The 22,151-nt window shown below is 42.9% G+C and overlaps 1 protein-coding gene across 4 annotated transcripts in view; it reads right to left on the bottom strand.

Moving 5' to 3' along the window:
- EBF1 (EBF transcription factor 1) overlaps positions 1–22,151 on the bottom strand; it is a 393,384-nt gene that overhangs the window by 9,677 nt on the left and 361,556 nt on the right. For all 4 annotated transcript variants that reach the window (XM_025867126.2, XM_025867125.2, XM_073890484.1 and 1 more), the window contains exons 12-15: positions 7,934–7,999; positions 6,757–6,934; positions 5,912–6,091; positions 1,929–2,123 (exon numbers count right to left, since the gene is read on the bottom strand). In XM_025867126.2, coding sequence (XP_025722911.1) covers positions 1,929–2,123; positions 5,912–6,091; positions 6,757–6,934; positions 7,934–7,999 — 619 coding nt within the window. The remainder of the gene's footprint in view (positions 1–1,928; positions 2,124–5,911; positions 6,092–6,756; positions 6,935–7,933; positions 8,000–22,151) is intronic.

The raw sequence follows: 22,151 nt of genomic DNA, 5'->3' as shown, positions 1-22,151 counted from the left end.
TCTTTAGTTTGCCAGTCGGAGGTGTACTGAGGGTGACAAAGCATTATTTTCAGTGGAAAAAGTTGTGTATGAATGGGTGGCTCCCCTGTGTGGAGGTGGGCATGACCCATTGTGAATAATGTTGCCTGAAATGTAATTCAGATTATTTTCCTCTGCCCTCTAAGATGGCTTTGCCAATGCAGTTCAAGGGAGGGCCACCAGCATGTTATTTTGGGCATGACTCCGGCTGTGCTGGGCAGATCTGCCAGAAGGTTTCTGAAGAATGTTTAGCAGAGCCTGTCTGGAGTCAGAAGTCACAGTGATTAGGAGCTCAGGTTCTGGAATCACACAGTTTGGGTTCAATTTTGGCTTTATCAGTATTAGCTGTGTGACCTTGAGCAAACTGGACCTGAATTTACCCATATATATAAGGGAATAGTACTGATTTCATAGGGTCCTTGGAAGAATCAATACAAGATTATATCCACGTAAAGCATTTAGTACAGAGTACTTATGTGCTCTGTATAAATAACATAAATAATATACATATACATAACATACAATACATAATATACATATACATAAGAGACAGGGCTGAGAGATGCCAGATGGGTATGTCACCCTCCTGACCCCTCCCGCCCCCCCGTGGCTGACCTCCATCAGTGAAGGTGGCATGATGACCACTGAGGGAAGGCACTGTGGGGAGCTGTGTAGTCTAGGGGTTAGGGGCACAGATCCTGTGGGGTTTACATTCATCTCCACCATTTATGTGCTATGCCTATAGGCAGGTATTTACTCTCCTTGAGCTTCAGCTTTATCATCTGTACAATGGAGATCATAATATCCTCATATTTCACCAGGAAGTTGTGAGGATTGAGTAAGATAAAGCATGCTCAATGCTGAGCACAGCCCCTGACACATGGTTCCATGCTAAATAAATGGTAGCTGATTATTTTATTGATATTATTTTCCTGCCAGTTGCCTTAGGCATCCTGGGTGCATCCTTTTTACCCCCTCTGAGTAATATAGTGCTTGGGAGATGGAAAGAGGAGATGAATTTTTGAGCCTGAATTTGAAGCCAGCTTCTGCCACACACACTACTGCCGGAAGTCAAACGATTTCATAACCTCTCTAAACTTGAGTTTTCTCATCTGTAAAGTAGGAGCTTCAAATGCCCAGCACACAATCCTGCCATGAGGGATGAATGAGCTTGTGCAAGTTAACAGTGCCAGCACATGAGAAAAATGTGAGATGCAGCGGCCCCGTTTTAAAAGGGTGGGGTTCTTCTTCCTCAATGAGAAGAGAGGTCACCTCAATTCCTGGTGACTCTTATTTTCCATACTCCATGATGGAGACCAAAATGGAACAATTTTAATATGAACCAGAATACTCTAGTAACAATTTGGGGTTTCTGGTCCCCAGCAGTCAGTCTTGGGCCTTTGGTCTACAGTGCTCTAACCTCAGGGCTCTGGTCAGGCCATGGCTCATGCACTCAGCCCCACACACGTTCACTCTGACACAGGCAACAGGAAGGGAAGGTTGAGTGACCTACTTCAGGAGAAGGCCAGTCCCGGGAGAGACCCTGCAGTGGAGAACTTGCTAGAGTCCACAAAAGACTGGTCTGATTATGGCGACCACAGGGAATGAAAGAGGAGAAAAGAGAAATGCTGATATTAGTAAATGGAAATAGTATTCTTAAGCAAATCCCGGGCCTGAGCAGAATTGCTGGAGTTGGAAAGAGGACAGCTCAGGCAACTCCAGCAGAGAAGGGATGTGTGGGGCCAGGGGCCAGGGGCCAGGGCCAAGGAGAGTGAACACAAAGGAGCAAACAAAAGGAGGGCAGAGAGAAGCAGGCCAGCCCAAGGTTGATCCCTCGCAGCAGGGACGCATCTGCTTCAGGCCCTGGGAGGGTGAAGTCAGGGCATCCTGTTGGCCTGGGTGGGGCTTACCTTGCAGGCTGTTCCCATTGGTGCTGGTGCAGGTGGGAGGCGGGGAGGTCTGGGGTCTGACAACTGGCGCGAAAGCACTCTTCTGCTTCACGGCTGAGACCATGTTGGCTGGTGAGAAGGAGAAGATGCCCGAGGAGCTGCTGCAGTTGGAGGGGAGGCTTGTGGAGGAGGCCATGGTGGGGCTGGATGGCACGACTGGGTGGGGCAATGGGAAAGGAGAAATCAGCACCTCTCCTGGCATGTGAGATGACACAGCTCAGCTCTGCCCTTCACCCAGCCACCCTGCTCAGGCCACCCTTCCAGCATGAGCCTTCCCTGAACTCTTGGGATCTTAGCTGCTTTCATCACTTGGTACTTGGCACATGCTACCTTTTGTTGGTGGTGATCTTTTATGTGTTTATTGTGGGCCTACTACATGCTGGGCAGTGTGCTAGGCACTGGGGCATCCCAGGCCATGAAACAAAAGTGCTCCTATAAGGGATAGGGTAGCACAAAATAATGACAAAGGTGAGCATGGCCAGCTCTGCAGAGGCAGGGAAGAGAACCAAGGAAGGCTTCATGGGGGAGGTGTCAAAGGAAGCATTCCAGGTGGGGCCTAAACTAAGGTTCTAGCAAAGGGACTGAGAATGTAAGACACAGGAGGAGGCCAGCCTGAGACAGTGTGGTCACCGATGGAATGAGAGGTGTGAGGAAGAAGGGTAGGCTGAAGGTAATGCCAGGATTCCAACTGAAAGCACTGGCAGATGGTGGTGTGTATGTGCCCCCGTTCTCCCCATGAAGCTATGAGTTCCCTAAGGATACGACTGTGCCTGAATGCTTCACACACACAGATATAGGTAGGCAGGAGGCCAGGTGGATAAACAGACTGCCACAGGCAATATTTGGGGATAATGCAGAACTACAAGTCAAATTTACAAATTCTTTCTATCCCCACAGAGCTGTACATGAACGCTTGTGAATTCATAAGCAGTAGGACTGGAGCTTTGTGTAAATACTCACAGTGTAGTAGTAGTGGGGATGTGGGTTATCAAAGATGGGAGAATTTTGGCAATTCAGGGAGGGAGAGAACCTAGTTGCTTGGAGACATGAGTTTGGTAGATACACATTCTCTACTGACCATGGTCCTTTCAGCCTGGCCATCCATATTTCGTTAGTTACTAATGATCTCATGGTTACTTCAGGAGACAGAGATTTTGCACACAGTGAGCCCTCTCCACTCAAGACCAGTATGTTCATACACTCACCTTCTATTTCCTCCATCTCCTCGGGAAAAGTATGGATCCTGCCCAGTAATTTTCAAGCATTTAATTCAAATTCTAAGTACTTCCTTCTACTGTATTATTTTTTCCCATGATGTAATAAGCATTACATATTGCTTTATGATTCACAAGAATCTTCATGTCTTTTCATTTTATGTCACTGTCAAAGCAAACTTAAGTTGGGGCCTATTACATCCCTTTTACATCTGAGCAAGCCGAGCACGCTGAGACTCAAAAAATAGTTTTGTGACATGCCCAAGGGCCAGAGACGGAATGTGGTGAAGCCAGGAACCAGACCCAAATCCAGTGTCTTTTCCACTACACTCCCCTGCAAAAGAAACCAATCCCCAGGGAAAAAGTCCTCTTTCCCATGAGGCCACCGGAGTCTAGATTGCTGTGTAGGGGGCTGGCCTTCCCTTGGCCTACTGGCTGTGGAAAGAGGGAAGTGGGAATCAAATGGGTCTAGGCAACAACTGCCATCAGAGGGAAATGACCCCTTGGAATCAGCCCTCAGCACTACATAATCCAAAGGCACTGAATGCTTGACGGAGCAGAACACTGGGCCGCCATCCTCAGAGTTTTCACAAACATGTTCTACACTGTACTTTTTCTTTTAATGAGGCCAGCATTTTTATACATCTCTTAGGATTTGTAAATGTGAAAATACGCTCAATAATAACACCCATTTAAATTGCAAAACTCCTGCACTGGAGGTTTGATTTTTAAATATTCGTAGACTTGAAATCCTGCTGGTTCACTGAGGAAGGCAATTAATCTCGTTGGCAAATGCGATCATTATGTGTATTTAGAGGTGGGGAGTTTGAGGGGGTGGTTAACAGAGGAAAGGGTGAAATATAGTCAAGCAGCTCCATTTGTTATAACATTATTAGTTATCAGCCACCACACCACAAAGTGTGTTCACCAGTGCAATGTCTTATTTTATTTTTTATTCTGTTCGGAATTTTTCAACATGAGTGGTTTATGAATAATTAAATATTATGGAGGCAAAAATTCAAATCAGCTGGGCTTTGTGTTTATTGTTTTATTTGCATTTATGCAGATAAAACTGTCCCATCTGAGAGCCTATTTGAGAATTTAATACTATATTTGTGAGCACTGAGAAAATCAATTAATGGAAATTAAATGTTGGAAGTTTCACAGACTGACAGATGCAATCTCAGGCTGAAGTTGCTGGGTGTCTGCATGGGCTTGGGAAGACAGCTATCCAAGCCCCTAAATTGAATTGCTACCATATAGCAATTAGTTTATTGATTTAATTAAGAATGCCACCTTTTAATTTTCAGGTCATGATTGAAACATTTTCTGATTGAGTAGATGGGAGAACACTGAAATGATAGATCTACGAGAAACCATCTTTCTATGAAACAAAATCCTCAAACTGGTCCCATTCACATAATGCAGGCATACATAATGTATGCAGATTATTTGGGGACATTTTAAACGCTCAAAAAGCTGCTGATTCCGAACAGATAAAGTAGAAATATAAAATTTAGCACACACTGAGCATAAAAATTCACCAAGAAAGTAAAAGGCCCTAAGTATTACTTTCAGAAATAAACTCTCTCAAAGGCCAAGAATGATCTTTCCTCTTTCAAAGGATTAGAACACTCCACATTTCCACCATCAGAGACAGCACGGTTTTTAGGTTTTTTTAGCCAAGACTCTTTAAAAAAAAAAAAAAATCATGAGTATTCTTTCATTTAACAACACATCTTCTATCATTCCACAAATGTCTAAGAGTTCGGCCTCATTTCACAAAACGGAAGAGTTACCCACACTGTCCAAGATAAACTTGGTTATCTAGGTACAGATCCTCAGTGGGAGATTGAGAGATTGTAGAAACACAGCCCAGGACAGTTTATATGTAAAGATGCCAGTTCCCTGAGGTTCTTTAGATGCAATCTAAATGTTGTACTGGAAATTCTTGAAGCTAAACTTCTTTAAGGCGAGGACAAGGCACCAAAAAAAAACCAAAAAAAAACAAAAAAAAACTCTTGTGTATGTGTGTTTTCTCATCTTGCCAGGTTTTTGGAAAAAATAAAGTGTTTTTGTTGTTGCCATTGTTTGTTTTCTGGTACACATCAAGCACAAAGGGGAAAAAATTCTAAGCATTAAAAAAAAAAAAAAGGAGTCCTATTCCTAAAGGGAGAGATGTGAAGTCTTAGACTGTTGTGTTCAGTCTAAGACTGAAGTCTTAGACCATCATTGTGATGATTTAGATTTCCTGACTGTGCCTCTTGTGGGCCAGGCATCAGGACAAGCTCATTCCATGCATTATTTTATAAAAGTCTCACAACAGCTGTATGGGGGGGGGGGTATGTGATTTCCCTCCCCATTTTACAGATGAGCAAACCGAGGCATGGAGAGGAGAGAACTTGCACAGGGCCGCCAGTCAGTAACTGATAGAATCAGGGGTCAAACCCATCTCCACTCTGACTCGAAGCTTGGGTTCTGGTGATGACATCCTACTGCTGCTTTGGGTTTTAACAAAGTTCTGACAATGAGGGAGACTCTGGGATGAGGAAGGTGAGCAAGGGAAGGCAGAGATTTCTGCCAGAGACAAATGGTGCCTTTCATAGCATCACCTGGGTGGGAGCTCTCAGGCTGAAGAGACCTGCACAGTGGGCCACACAGCCCACTCCAGTGGGCTCCAGTTCTTGGAGCAAAAGCACGCAGAAATGCAGGACACACAGGTCTACTTACTGGCATAGGGCGAGTTGGCAGCTGAGCCGTTGAGGAAAGTTGGGGAGCCGCCCAAATTGGACATGGCGGCCGTGCCGTATCCGTTCATGCTTGTGCTGACGGAGTTATAGTTGGTCTGCTGCGGGGTGGTGCTCGGCACGTACCCGTGTGGTGACACGCTACTTGAGTTGCGGGTGAAACCTGAGGGGTGGGGGCAAAGCCGGGGATGAGGGTGGCAATCCGGGAAGGCTCGGGGACAGGAAAGTCTCTGGTTCTTGCCCTGTCGCCGCATCCCGGAGGGAAGGGGTTGGGTGATTCATGTGCGTGGGTTGGTGGTGCTAGCTCTGTGATTAAAATGGGAAACGAGCAAAACACACATTTCTTAGGAGATCATAAATACTTAGCAGGGCCGTGAGAAGTGGCAATGCAGGGCCTATAAATTATCATTTTGGAGCAGAAATAAATCCCAATCTAAGAGATGTACCCTGGAGTTAACAGGTTCTTATTCCCTGGGCGAGGATGATGTGCTTTGGCCCCTCAGAACTTTAATTCCAAGCCTCTTTGCGATCTGTCATTCATGGTTTATGATGAAAAGTCAAATGGAGAGATGGCTAAGTGCGTGCATCCTTTCTAGCCTCCAATACCACACTGCCAGTCGTGATAGCTATCACCCAAATTCTACAGCAATATTTGATACACACAAACTAGGAATCTCCCCTATTGGGAAAAAAAAATATGTTTTTAAATAAAAACGGTTTCGTGCCAAATAAGGGGTGGGGTCTGGGGGTGGTGGGGGGGGTGGCGTGAAGAAGCCTGAGGTTGGGAAGGGGCAGGGCAATGGGGAGGGAGGAGGGTGGGCTCCTGACCCTGATTGGTGGCCTGCGACGCCTCGGAGACGTTCACAGCCAGCTGTCCACTGAAGGAGTTCACGCCCATCATGCCCGCGTGGACGGAGGTGTTAGTGAGGGCGGGGAGCTGGCTGTGGTTGCGGGGGACGCTGTACAGGGCCTCTGCAATGTCCGCTGCTCTCTTCAGAATAATTTCCTGTGAAGTAAAAGCAATAGCCCCTTAGCTACCCCCAGTCATACTCCCAGGAAAACCATCTATTCTAGTGTTTGTTTTATGCCAGGCAAGGTGCTCAGGGCCTTGACTTCCGCAACCTCTCAGCAAACCTAGGACAAGTCTCATCATCATCCGGCCTGTATCGCAAATGGGGAAACTGAGGCACAGAGAGACATGAAGCACTCACTTAAGGACACTCGCCTATTCAAGGACAGAGCTGGGCTGCATAACCTTGTTTGTCTGACTTTGAAGGGCCATTGTCTTAGCCATCCCTCCATACTACCCCACTGCATGTGACAGGGTCATGGGGTTTCCCTCTGCTGCCAGTAACACACAGGATCTCTGGTGCTACACACACACACACACACACACACACACACACACACACACACACAGCCTACAGCTCATCTCCCCTGCTAAAGTTAAGGGCGGTTTGCAGATGACTCCCTGTGTCCCCGAGTATTAGTGGAACTGTGTCCCCTGGACACTGATTCAAGTGACACATAAAAAAGGGAGTGAATGATTGCTCAGACTCCTAGTTTCCAGAGCAATAGGAATCATATACATGGATACATGGAGTAGCTCCGTGAATAGAAGCAGACAATTATATTCAGGCCTTATTATGTGTTTTAGGAGAAAAAAATTAAACCCCCCTTTTCCTCCTAAATTTGCTTGAAAACCTGAGAGGAATAAAATAAAACATCAGTAACTCTCTTCCTCAATTATGAAGCACATTCCCACAGAAGATTCATTTTAAATGGAGTACCATTTCTCCTAAGGAAAATGATTCTATACAAAAGGTAATAAAAGATTTACAAAACAAGAAAAAAGAACTGAATAGCCTGACGTGTTATGTCCGGATGACACTGAACTCATGAAAGTGGCTGTCATATTTTTCACCATTTTTCGACACAAGAAGGGGTGTGCGCTCTTCAAATGAACGTGGAGGCCCACACAGGTTCAAGCCCCAGGACCACTCACCTGGTTGTTGTGTGGCATCCCATACAGCGCCTCCACCAGATCCGCGGCCCTTTTGAGGATGACTTCCTGTCAAGAGAAAAGCAGATGCAATCCTCCGAGTGACAGCCAGTTGTTATCTTTCCACAAGATCATGTTCCGGTTCCCTCTGGCCATACTTGGACACTGCACTGCTTTAAAGGCAGTAGCTCGGGGAACCCCAGAATGGTGTTAAATCACCAATTTATCCCTGTTCACATACACACTTAATTGAGTCAAAAGGTGAGCATCATTGGTACTGCAAGATAAAATACATCACTCAATAGTCTGCCATCGGCACGATAAAGCACTCATATGTTTATTGCTGAATACAATTACGAGGTCATTTACTAGATTACTACAATCGATGTCATTCAGTGCATGTTATGAATCCCTAAGATGTGTTTATTTAGTACTTAATTGCTTATTCCAGGAACCATGACCTTATCAGACAGGTCATTTTCGAGGGATTTCCAATCAATCTTTGGCTACTAGAAGCATGTAGCATTAAACTTCTTTTGTTTATCTCCGTTGTGTGGCAGAGCCAGGATATAAGGGAGTGATGGAGTAAACCCACATTTCTGAGGTAATGCGCTGTTTGTCAGAGGCTCTGACAAAAGGATTCTCCTGCCCCCGGAAGCTCTCTCTGCACCAATTTTCATGACTGGCAGAGTCTGTTTCTTTTATAGCAATCCTTTGCTATTCCGGTATTGTTTGTCATTTTCCCCATTTGCTCATTCATTCTCATCCCAGATATATGCTCTGCTTTTCATTCCAGTTGAAGAAAAAAAAAAAAACGTCTCCCTCTTTTCATTTAGGTGGGCTTCCACATTTAGCCTGCATGCTTATTTCTAATAAATAGCGCACTCTACCAAAGTGTATGTGGTGGTAATTTTTTTCTTTGACCAAAAGAAGTTGTTCCCTCTTCATTCTGCCCTAGTTTTCTTCAGATTCATATATATTGGAAGATGAAGAGGGAAGCTAAGCTTGTAAAATGGAGGCTTATCAGAGAAGCAAACATAAAGGTGTGGCATGATTATCAGAGGTGATTTGCAAGAAGATATGTTTACAATTTTTTTTTGCCATGGGTAAAGTTGCAAAAAGAAGTTTAAATATTTTACATGATAGATTTCTGCATGGAGAAGCAGCGGTGTTCGATTTTCATATACTGTAGACGCTGATCAGAAAATAGGGATATAATTACATTCATTTTGCTGTCATCATAGCCTCTTCAAAAATCCTTGAACAACTCTTGAAATGACAAGCTTTTAGATACATATTAGCATTTTTCAATTTTAAATTTTCTATAATATAAGATAAAATAGTTGTCATACTGCAGTAACTACTTATGACATATATAATGTCCTAAATTCAAAAATGAGATAGAGGGGTTTTCAGGTCTCAATAAACATTTATGCTTGCCTTAAGCTGCTAGACCCCATTTATAAAACAGTTCAGTTATTTTTCATATAAGGAGTGTAAAGCATTATATAATCAATGGAGTTTGAATCAATACATCTGAAATAATTTTTCTTTTTTTAACGCAAGCTACAAGATAATTTACCACTTTTTGTTTGCAGTATTGTCTGACCACAGCAGTTAATAATTTACTATGGTATGGCCACACTAAACCCTACCCCCATATCAAATTCGGCCCTTGCTGCTTTCACTAAAACCTCATGGCTTTATCTGGCTCTTAGGAAAGATTAAAACAAAATAGGATCAAGTTAGTTTATTTACTAAGATTTGACTTCTCTGAGTCTACGTTTATTTATTTCTCCAAATAAATATTTATAAGAGTGTTTGGGTTTGGCAGAGAAGATATTTTTCTTTCTTTTCATTTTAGGGATAAAACAAGTCTCCTGTTTGTCAAAAGCAAGATGAGGTGCAGTTGAAAACTGCACTTGTGAATTTTAATCTTGGAACACTATCATTGAGGACTCTGAGCAATGCTTATTTTAATTAATTTCACAGAACCAGGGAGGAGAGAAGTTCAAAATAAACTCCAAGATCTTTGAAGTTTTCATAAACCTGAAAAAATTCCAACTACCAGTGTATGCTATACATTTTACTCTCATACATTTTTGATGATAAAGTTTTCCAGTGACACAATCCAACTGTTTCTTTTTCTGCTTATTCAATACCCAGAGTTCTAATCACCATTTAATCCTTTGAAAATGAAACATGTGAATCTTGCTTCATAAAGTTATATCCCTCTTCCATCCAAGGAGCTGGGTCATGCTTTCCCACTAGGCACATGGCCATAGGTGGGTCATTAGCCTGGCATCAGTTCAGACCAGCAGTCTTGTGGAGAGTGAATCTGGATTTTTTTCCTGAAAGTGATTTCCTTAAATGATACCTTGCCCATTTTAAAATGTCCTTCACTGCAGTATCGACTTTGGGATTTAAGGGACAGCCCACATTTGGTTCAGCTATCCCAGTGTGATTCAGCTTCTATTAGTTATTTCTGCAAATGGGAAGGAGAAAGGAAATTTCTGGGTCCTCTATGAGTTAGTGCAATGGACCTGCAAGGTGCTTGGATTTTGGTGACCAGAAAATTGCTCTCACCTCCATGTCATTATGCTCCCAGTGAACTAGCCCCCAAGCGTGTTTGTGTTGGGGATCTAATATATTGCCTTTCAATCAGAGCTGAGAGCCACTGAACACACAGACAGAACATGACGAGCAGGTCAGGAAAGCAATAAAGATTTTACAGAGCTGTCCAAGGTGCTAAATTTACTCAATAATGGGTTTGGCACCATAGTGTTAACCTCTCATTTACTACCAGTTTGAGGGACTAAATTGAAGTAGCTGACTTCATTTACCTTGAAATGTATATTTTATGACATTATGTAAGTAGATTGAAAGGGCACTGCAGTTTTAACAATTTAAAGGCTAAAGCATGTTTAAGATGAAACTTGAATATTTATTGTATATTGCACTTAAAGTATATAGAATGTTAAAACGTATTGATTAAATTTGTAAAAGGCATTATAAAAATGACAGGTAGTATAAAAGATGTATGCCTTTTAAAATCAAATTGACAGTGTAGGCTATCTCTTCTGTGGTCACAAGTGTAATTTTTTCGCAGTTTTATATGGTAATTTGAAAAATCTGTAATTTCACATTAGGAAATGATTGAGCCTGAGATGTTAAAAAAAAGAGAGAGAAAGAAGTTTCCCATAAGGGGAAGAACTGGATGTTTCACATAATCTTTTGTCTCTGAAATTGTTCCTAAAGTCTTATTTTTTGTGGCATTAGGAGGGAGTATAGTATAAGGATCCTTCCATTCTAATATGCAATTTTAATATTTCTGAAAAGAAAGAGCACTTGACTAGTACTAATATCCAATTTTTCAAGGCATTTATTTGTCAGGAGAGATTTTCTCTTCTTTTCATAATGTTTAAAACATCTCCCTGCTTGCAGTTTAAAAGATGAAGGTAGAGATTAGATTCTTCTAAGATAATTAATCCTATCCTTGGATTAAAAAAAAATCCCAGTAGGGAATAAAGAAGACAAATGCTAGTATCCTAAATATTGAAAATCCCCAGAGTCTCCTTATAGAGCTAATGCTTGTTTTCCAATCTGCATCCTTACTCAGACTATTTTTCTTTTCATGGCCTTGGATCTCCTCTCTTAAAAACAAAAAAATGTTTACTCCTTAAAAACAACAACTTTCATTGATCTATTTTCTCTCACAGGTTTTAGAGGGGAGGGGGTGGGGGGGGGAAGGGTTAGCCCAGTGATGGGTATTAAGGAGGGCACGTACTGCATGGAGCACTGGGTGTTATAGGCAAACAATGAATCATGGAACACTACATCAAAAACTAATGATGTACTGTATGGTGACTAACATAACATAATTTTTAAAAAAATGGTTTTCCCTGTCCTGTTATGACCATTGGTTGATGATAATGTGAATAGGGTTCTTCAAAGAGAAAAGGGGATAAGCTATTTAGAGTCTACAGAAACACTGGGGAAACCCAATTCCAAGAAACAGTTCAAGCATAATTGTTATGGGTTTTTACTTATGTTTCAGAGCCTTTATAATAAAGATGCTGAATGGACTACAAATACAGAAGGAAGATTCACCTTTACTTCCTATGTTGCAACCCCATCAATTAGCAAATAAGTTTTGAGCTTCTTGTTGCCCCAGTAGTCAACAAACTGACATTGCTCTCCAGCACTTTTCAAGGCACGTTACCCTCCCAGAATTAAGGTACAGGGTTCTATGGGGATTACAAAAGATTCTCCCCATCATCTGGTCCTACCCTCTTTATCCAGTCTCTTCTCCCTACAGATGTGAGGAACTGCTCTCTATTTTGGTCTAGCTAGTCCTCCCTAGCCTAGAAGCAAAATGTTGGCTCTGTCCTGTCTCCCGTCCCTCACTCCTTTCACCTTTTCTTTATTTGGAATACTGGTTTCAGTCTGTGCCCATTTACGATGACTTCTCATCCTCCAAAGCCTGGGAAGGAAGGTGGTGATGGTGGCTTGGTTAATGCTAAAAATAACTGCCATTTATTGAAAGTGGAACATGAACTCATCCAGTCTTCACAGAGAGCCTCTTAAGGTGCTGCTTTGGCAGATGAGGAAACCAAGACTCAGAGAGGAGAGCCAACTTTCCCTGAGTCCACAGAGCCAACGACTGGCTGAGCAGGGATTGAATCTCGGGTGTTAGGCATCAGAGCCCGTGCTCTGAGAATCACACTGTGCCATCAGAAGGAATTCCACCCTCACCACAGCTTCAGATCTCTCTCACTCCTCTGAACAACGGTGCTGATGGTTCCGTCTGGCGTAGCACAGCCACAGATGCCGTGGGGGCCATTTCGCTCTGATTTCAACAATGTTCGTCTTCACTCTGCACCGCTAATCTGTAGGCCCTTTGAGGCCCTGAATATCTGATCACCTTCTCCAAGCCCCTAGTGCAATGTCCAGCAGACCACAGTCCTTGAGAAATTCTTGTTGAAAAGTTTATTCTAAGATAGTTTCTGATTTTTAAAAGTACATGCTTGATTTATATGACGAAATGACAAAGGCATATATTTGGCCTGGTTTATAAAAGCAGAAGACTTAAATTTGGTGTTCCATTTGGCTCCAGACCTTTTAATCCAATATATAAATTCCCCAAGGTCAAGTCTTGATCACTGTGGGGGTTTCTTATGCCTCTTTTTTTTTCTTTTATGAATTTGCTCTTTTACTCCTGTTGGCTTGTGCTTACATTTTAATTTTGTGATTAATATAATGAATCATGTTGGGTACAGACATTATCTCAAGTTATAGGCTGCTAGCAACATGAGGTTGGTCTTGATGTACATCAGCCTTTTATTAACTGTACTCTTAGACACTTAGAAATACTTAGGTATTTGCACAGTCTTGAGAACCAGGCATATCATGTCTGATATGCAGCTATGGCTAATTCATCTTTCTTTTGGGTTCATGACAGTAAAATCTCTGAGGATTATTCCCCTTCCATGCGAATCTTCTCTTCAGTGTCTGCCCTCAAATGTGTAGGCAATAAGCTCATATTCACTGGCCACATCTAGCCTTCTAGGGTGAAACGGAAGGTTGTCTAACTGTCCAATATGGAGTCCGTTTATAAACCCAATTAAATGTTCTTAGTTCAAACCCAGATGAGCAGTGGATCTGGCGTGAACTTTCCTTTATTCAGAGCACATATACCAACTCATAAAGCCAGAGGGATACCCATTTACTAACACAACATTCATTTCAAATTTCTGAATCAGATTCTGAAGACTCTGGGGACTCCCTCATAAAATTGAGGCTCAGGGATACTTCAGCAATTTGGGAGGACAATCTGTACTTGGCTTTATGCTCCCTCAAGTGGGAAATGTTTTGCAGGATGTAGAAGAAAACAGAAGCTAAACTACAAAGTCAAGTTGACTTGAGCGATTCCTGAGAAAGAAGCACAATACCTTTCTGTCACTGCACATTTGCCTGACACCCATTTATCACCAATCTGCTTGGCTTTATCAGGGGATTCAAGATGCAAGGGGTCCAAATCTCAGCAACATAAAATGGAGTGGCGTGGCATAATCATTCCTGGTTTTGAGGCAATAAACATCAATGGAATCAGAATTTCATTTGCCTCCTCACTCCAGAGTTTACCAAAGGGTCCAGATTTTGAACAGTATACCCAGATCAGTAGCCTCTAAGTTCTAGCTCTTTCCCTGCTTCATTCTGAAAGTCTGGGTGACACGGCTGATCGGAATGCCCGAAAGCTGAAAAACTGATTGGAAGTTCCTTGCAGCCCATTCCCTGCAGAGCTCGATGTACAAAACAATAAATACTAGTTGTACTGAGAGGTGATTTCTGTGCAGGGTAGTTTTATATCCCAACGTCCTTCGTGTTTATTCAGCCAAATGGAAAATTCCACAATGGCGACTTTGCATTCTAAAAAATCATATAATGAGGGCAGGGATGGAAGGAGTAAAACAGACCAAAATAATACTTGAGCACTGTTGAGTTTCCGATTCTCTGAGACATTCCTCAGATTTTTCATTTTTCTGGTAATATGAACTTCTTGAAAGAGAGCTGACCTCAGATCATTAGAAACCTTCAGTGTCACACTTTAAGCGCTCTTTACTCAGAAGCCCTATGACTGAGAAGAGTCACTTACATTTAGCATGGATATAATTAAACATGTTTCTGTTGAAAGGGGCATTCTCATTATGGCTAAGGACCACTTTAGAGTAAATTGAAATGGAAAGGAGGAGCATAGATGAGGTGTAGGTAGCAAGTGGTTATTTCAAGGGAGGCATAAAATGCCAAATGTGTAACAATTATATTTTACAACCTTGCATTCTAAAGACTTCATAGTATTTTATTATATAAGAAGCTTCAGCTGAAGCTTACCGAACGTTCTAGCACATACTCATTGCCCAGAAACTTTAAAGAAAAATAAAAGTCAAGCCACAATTAAAATGTGCAGAAATTTCCAGAACAAAGGAATTAAATTATCTGAAAGGCTCTACTGCTATAAATACAAAAGGCATCAAAGTCATTTTAGTCCAGTCTAAAGAAAATGTAGGGGGGGGGGCTTGGGAACCTTCTCTAATTTTAAAGTTGATTTTATGTCCAGATTAGATGAGAGCCCTCTTCCTTCTCAAACATATTATTATGTACCATCATGCCACGTGGCTAGAGGCACACCAGAAAGCCGTGCCTTTGTTGCAAACATGGTATAGAAGACTTCAGAATCACATGAAATTAAAGTAGGTTGTAAGCTAAGGCAGCTATATCAACGTAAGACATACTAACTTACATGATTGACTTTTACAGTGGAAAGAAAAAGCCTGTTTTCAAGCAGCCGTTATTGCCTCAATGGAAAAAAAAAATCAATGGAAGTGAAATGAACAAGAGATTTTGTCTGAGTTGCAGTTAATACCACTGAAGAGCTATGGATAATAAAAGGTCAACAAATAAATTAGCCAGAGTGTTATGAAATGAATGATTTGGCTTATAATTTTATTGAGTGAAAATTGTTCGCTGCCTATTAGACCAGGTAATTTTTATCTGGTGCCCCAATTCCTGTTCCGTAAGCAATAATATAGTTGTAAGAACTGTCGGTTCGATCGCGTGACCTCTGAGAAGCTGGCTAGGACAGCTGACTCCTATGATGGATAACTAAGCTTGGTCTCCACAAGGTGCCAAACCTCCCTTTCCTGCAAGGGGATCTCATAAAAGAAACATTACAGCTTGATTCATTTTACCAAAATGTTCGACTTTTCAAGTGTCAGCAGTTAAGTATAAATTGTGAAACCAGGTATTCCTGAGAAGAGTTATGACAATGGCTTTCCCCCCTCTTTTTGGTCTCCTGGCATTCTCTTCTAAATGGTGTCATGGTAATTGGTGAATGGGAGCCTGGGGTGCTTCCCGCCACAAATACAGTGAAAAATGGTGTCTGCACCCTTGTGAATATGACCTGCTTGGAGGTACAGAGCTGAACTTGGTAACCTCTGGCCGGCTCTTCTTATTCCAATTCATTGTACTGGTTTAAGACCGACGCTCTGGGTTAGGTCCTGCTGAGTGGCCTTGGAAATCGACTTTCTGATCAGGATAAAAGTCTCTGCTTAAAGAGAAGGCTATGGACAGAGGTGCCTTTTTCAGGGATAGGTTGTAAAGTCAGCACATGAAACAAAAACTGCCTAGAGTCAAAATTACCCTTGAAAATCTTTTAAGTCGCCAAGGCCTGGGCTCTTAGAAACACAAAAGCCAAAAATTAACTACTTCTGTTTCTCTTTGTCTTTGGTGTGGATTCCCTTTCCCTAGGGCAAAGCAGAATAAATGTCTAGTTTGAAAGTAGAAGGACCACTGAGTAAACAGAGAAATTTACGGCCATACCTATGTAAGTGTATGTCTATGCCTATGTGTTTGGTGCGTGTGGATGCAAATGTATGCGTGTATATTTATATTTTTGGACAACTACATATAGTTAAACTTGAATAAGTGATACCTGCAGGCTGGAGCTATGTTGTACTTTAAGGATATCTAAGGGAGGCAAAAATATAGTTTGCTTTGCTTCTTAAATTGTCAAACATCATCAGTTATTATATGCACCTCCAGACAAATGATATCTGTAAATTCCCAAGGCTTTACAGATGGTCCTGAGTATAACTGCAATTAAAATCCACTGCCTCGAGACTGCTGGGGCTGTTCTTATTACTCTGATGCTTAATTGAAGTGTAACTCAGGGCTGAAAATAGTGAGTAAGGTTGAAGACCTACCTCCTAGTGTCTCTGTTTCTAAAGGCTTCAGTCTAAGAGGAGGGTTTTGGATGGTGGGGAGGTACACCTGAGTTAGCCCCTTGTTCCTCCTGTGACTTCTCCCTGAACTAATGAGTAATTATAGTCAGTGCCCCTGCCCACAGGGTGTGATGTAAAGTAGGATAAACGCGGTCACCCTCATCAAGAGCTCAGTGCTAAAAAAGAACTCAAAGAGGTTCCAGAATTCAGCTATAGAGTAATTGACATTACAAGTCCCGACGACAGCGACTCTGCTGCTAAAGAGAAAAAGAATTATCTCCAATGTTTGTATGTGCATGTTTTTAATCCGTACCACCAGCGGCCACTTTTGCTTGGCTCAGCCCTTTCTGAGCTATCCTCAGTCCATGCTACCATTTCCCTCTTTCTCCACTCCCCAGCCCTGGCCAAGCTTGAGGATTTTTTTAGGACTGGATTGCAAAATTGCCTTTTTTTCCTCAAAACTCCTTTTTCTTAATCCTAGGAGGCAGTGCTGAGGGATACTAGCTCTGGGGTCCAATGTAGCTGGCTCAAATCCATGCTCTGGCACTTACTAGCATTATGAATGCATGCCTCTGTTTCCTCATCTGTAAAGCAGGGTTAATGCTAGCACCTGGCTCAGTAGACGTATGTAGTTAGTGCTTTCCTGAGCCATAGCCAGCACTAATATTGATAACCTTCACTTATTTTCCAGAGAACTCTGGCAGATCATATGCATTCTTATAGTCAATGTGCACTACCTGCCCTGAGTGCTGTTTGAGATGCAGTCTTATTGGCAAAATACTGGAAGATTCTGAACAGACTAACAGTGAGGAAGTCAGGTGAGGTAGAAAACCTGCATTGACCCGCTGCATAAGCTTGGCCTCTCTGAGCCTCAGTGTCCTCAGCTTTAAAATGGGCCTGATACAATAATGATGAGTGGAATAACTTACCAAAAAACAAGTCAAAGGTAAAATAAAGAAGGGAAAATTATAGCTCTTGTGAGGATCATGGGCTTTTTAAATGAAGCTACAATCTTCTTCCCCCCAAAAATGCCTACTCCCAACCCCCACACACGGTTCTATATTCAACTTCAGGGGGTGCACAGAACAAGGCTAAACTCCCCCCACACAAGAGGCATAAGTAGAGGGGCCACCAAGCCTCTAACTTGAGCACATTATCAAAACAGGTTGTGGAATTTGCCTGTGAGGTTTCTGGCAGATACAGGGGAAAGAGGAGGAAAAGGGGCTGCATTCCATAGTTTGCATTTTTGACAAGAGAATGCAGAGACAAAAATCCTTCTTGTATTCAAGTGTGCTTTTTTCTGAGAGTTAAATATACCATATGATTGGCTTTTGTTTCTGTATTTTTGTCAGAGTCGAGTCATTTTGGTTCCTGGATAAAATGCTAACAGAGTTTCCTCAAATGACCAAAATAAATGAATGATCAAGGTGAGAGGGTAGCCAGTGTCACAGTGTGGAAGCTAAAGATGACAGGTTTTTCTTTACCCTTTTCTGAAACCCTTACTCCTCCCCTTTTCTGCTAACAGGCCATGTGGTTATGCCAGGATTTCTTATTTGTATTTTCACTGATGCAAGTGCAGGTTCTGAATCACTGATAGTCTTTGCATAAAGACTAAAACAATAAAAGCATAATTAGAATACATTGTATACAGCTGACTCCAGTTTTATTTTGCCCCAGCTCTGTATTTATGATAAATCACTAAACACGAACACTCTTTAGGGAGGGTGATTTGGGGTCTTGTCTCTCCATTGAGCAAAAACAGTGCCTGTGACTGGAGTCTGAATTTCAATTCTGCAAGTGTACAGTTGAACTGAATAATATTTGGCACAATGCAGTGCACAACCGAGCCACTAAATGGCTGATTTACTAAATTATTATTAGATGAGCCCTTGCTGTTCCAAATGAAAGTGCAGTCACTGTCTTCCTTCATGGTGTGCTCAAATTGTTCTGTGTTTAAATATTCAGCATGAGGCTAATGTGAACTGATGAACTGAGACTATAAACATTCACTTTCAATACAGATAGAGCGACAGAGATGCAACATATCATGTGGCCCGCGGAGGTGAAAATGATTTATATTTAAGGATGTTGCTGCCTACTTCCATTACTTTAAGGTACTCTTAATTAGCCTGGTGTTGGAAATGACTAATTCCCACGTACAGGAAGAACAGACTCATGGAGGCTGAGATTTTTTCACATGCCAGTGAAGGAGAAGCGACCATAAAGGATTGGCTGCCTGTGTGGTCCAGAATCTTGAGTTTCATTTGTGGCAGGCTGCGCAGCACCAGCCGAGTATAACACGTCTGCTGGAAGAACTATGGTTTTCGACAGTTGATGTTTTTGTTTTTTTTTTTCTAGAGCCTCCCAAAGGGTCTCTAGTCCATCCTCACTACCATCCATCCCTCTGCAATCCACATCCCTTCCGATTCAGGTCTACCACAGGGCCACCCTGGCACCTCTCCCCATCTCACCAGCTTCTTTACTGACACCTGCTGGAATGGAGACTAATCCTTTGCTCCTTGGAAGAATATAACCCTTCTTCCCTCCTCCCCTTTGAGGGCAGTTATAGGCAAGCACTTAAAATACTGTGATCACTTACAGTAGATTAGAATTTTTTATTGGTGCCGTGTTGCCATAACAACATGAAGACAGCAGATGACTTAAGCTAAGCTTGCAAAGCAAAAGGCTGCTCATCTGGCAGTTAAAATGAATACAGTTCATTTCACAAGTTTCCCATATGGACTCTTAGTGTATGGTAATGAGGAGACCATATGGTGAGAGAAAATGCACTGAGAACAATTGGGTTCCACTGGCTGAGTGGGAAGTTGGGAGAGAAAACCCGGGTGAGAGATTCTGGTGTGTGTGCTCTCTGGGTTCAAGGTTTGCTTGAGGTTTGTTTTGGTTTTGGTTTGGGATGGTTGTTTTCCATAGGGGTTTTGCGTTTCTTAATCCGCTCCTTAATATGTTGGCTGTGCAAAATGACAAACATCTTGCAAATTTTGCAATATCATTCATCACAAACTGTCAGCAGTGTTTGCAAATCTGACTTGCAAGATCTTTTAAATGTGTTGTTCTTAAAAGGCAACAGTACTAAGTTTTTAGACAAAGTGCAGGAAAATTTAAGCACTTCTGACAAGCAGAAACATTAACAGTAATCATTTTTAAAACACTCGCATCTTTTGCCTGCATGTTTAGCTGTAAATAATGCTAGAATGTATAAAAGCTTTAAAGTAAAAATGTAATAAAAACTTTTTATTATGTTTCATAAAGGATAAAAAAATGCCGTGAGCCACGTGTACGCGTTATCTATACACGTGTACGTATAGAGATGGATCACCCCCCCTCCTTACTACTAACCAGATTGGAGACCTGGGAGGACAGCTTGAAAAAGGCTCTAAAGTCAATTCTGTACTATACATGCTTCATAAAAGATGAATATAAATGCATTAGTTAGACACGGTGAGCTAAATTAGAAGGTCAGGCAGGGCTGGGAGGGCTGAAAAATCACACAGCCAATGAGTGTAATTACTCTTTTTTAAGTCTATTAAGTGGTGTTGCTCTATCAAGGCTCAGGGGTATAGGACATGAAGAACAAGATAAAGTAATGTGTATTTATTACTCCCACTGGATCAATTTACCAGATATTTTCAGCTCCATAAAGCAAAATACACAAATTCCGCCTTTGTTACTTTTCTCAAACTGCTTTCTTTTCTCTAAAAGAGGGACTGGCTCTCACAGAAAAGACCATTTGCCCCGTGGAGGTCCCCACGCCAGCCCCTCTCAGTGGGGCAATGAGAGAAAGCTGCCAAGAGTTTAAGAGGATAGGGGTGAGGTGTAGGCGAGGGACAGGGGACAGGAGCCAGTCACCTCAAGACAGGATTATTTGGCTTTCCAGATCTGAAGGCAAAGTGGGAATGCAGCCACGCGGTAACCGTGAGGCGGTCAAGCCCAAGGACTCACATTTTCATTTTCCCACTGGCTAGCTGTGAGGTCGTGGCAAGTCGCCGGCCGTCTGGAACTCTGAGTCCTGTGGAATGGGGAGCAGCCACCTTGCAGGGACTGGAGCCTCCGTGTGCTGAAGTCAGGCTAGCTGCCGGAGAGGCCCCTTTGCCGACATCCTCTCCCTAACGCCCAACAGCAACACTGCGGGGCCATGGCATGAAGAAGGAGCAACAGGCTGGAGAGGCCACGTCACTGCACAGAGCGGTGGATCTGGTTTTCAAGCTCCATGTGTGTCTGGGCGGAGAGCCCACTCTCTCGGCCTCTGTGCTCTTCGAGCACCTTGAGGAGGCAGTGCTGGGCGCAGCAGAGGCGTGACGGAGCACCACCTGCGCCCTGGGACCCAGCGCCAACACACGCAAGGCCGCAAGGCCCTGCCCACTCTGCCCGCCTCGGTGCTCCTGCTGACTGACCACTCGGGAAGACAACTTGTAGTCAACTGGAAGGGGATGGAGACACCTCTGGCCTTCAAAACAGAGAGAACTCCAGGCCCAGTGTTTCTGGAATGCATCATGCAGGCCAGCGTCTCACAGTCTCTGACTGACCGCAGTCCCCAACCCCTCACCTCTACACTAGCCGCAGAGTCAACCTTCACCCCAAAGTCCATCACATGTTCCTCTCCCTCCTGCCAGGCTCCAGAGAGGGAGGCGAGTCCGAATGAAACAGAACAGAATGCATCCATTTAAAATTGTAGCCCACCCTTCTCCCTGTGCAGATGAAAAAGGAAACCAGAACACACCCGGGCTTAGGATAATTACAGTATTTGAAATTTGTGCATACGGCCACTATCACTATTGGTGACTTTCAGGGACAGCATGATTTACAGAGAAGGATCCAGCTTGCTCCTGATTTCTCATTTGGTAAATGGGAATGATGTCTGCTTTCTCGACTTCTCTCATAAGACGGGCTCCAAGAAAACAAAGCATGCACAAGTTCTTTGAAAAAGCACGAGCCGGTAGACAAAGGCATATTATTATGGAAAGCCGTCTGCTTGGGCTTTGGAGCAGTTTCATTTGACAGAATATGTGGGTGGTTGTATGAATCTAGCTTTGTCTATTCACAAACACATGGGTTTAATAAAGTGCAGTTTGTTTTTTAAGGTGTGTGGTCCATGGCTCACTGACTCTCCTGTTTGACAAACACTGACCATGATTCTAAGAAAGGCAGAGCCCATTTTTATCCCTCTAACAATGGACAGCAGGAGTATAAATCTCCCAAGCGCACAGGAATACCTCAAGCTGGCTCCATCCGCCACTTCCTGACCCTGCTCTTGAACTCTCACTCCACCTTAACATTCGGAGCCAGGAGGACAGCCCCTCTGATCTGAGTCACACAGAGAGCTTCCTGGGGTGGGCTCCAGCCAGAGCCCTTGCGCAGTCCGGTGGCTAGATGCAGGCGGCCGAGTGTTTCCTTAACACACAAATCCATTGTGTCCTGATGAC

This window comes from Callorhinus ursinus, unplaced genomic scaffold, assembly GCF_003265705.2.
Source record: "Callorhinus ursinus isolate GAN/ISIS: 27379988/994484 unplaced genomic scaffold, GSC_fseal_2.0 scaffold3, whole genome shotgun sequence".
Classification (NCBI taxonomy): domain Eukaryota; kingdom Metazoa; phylum Chordata; class Mammalia; order Carnivora; family Otariidae; genus Callorhinus; species Callorhinus ursinus.
The sequence above is the reverse complement of the archived record's forward strand: the minus strand, read 5'-3'. Positions and strand labels throughout refer to the sequence as shown.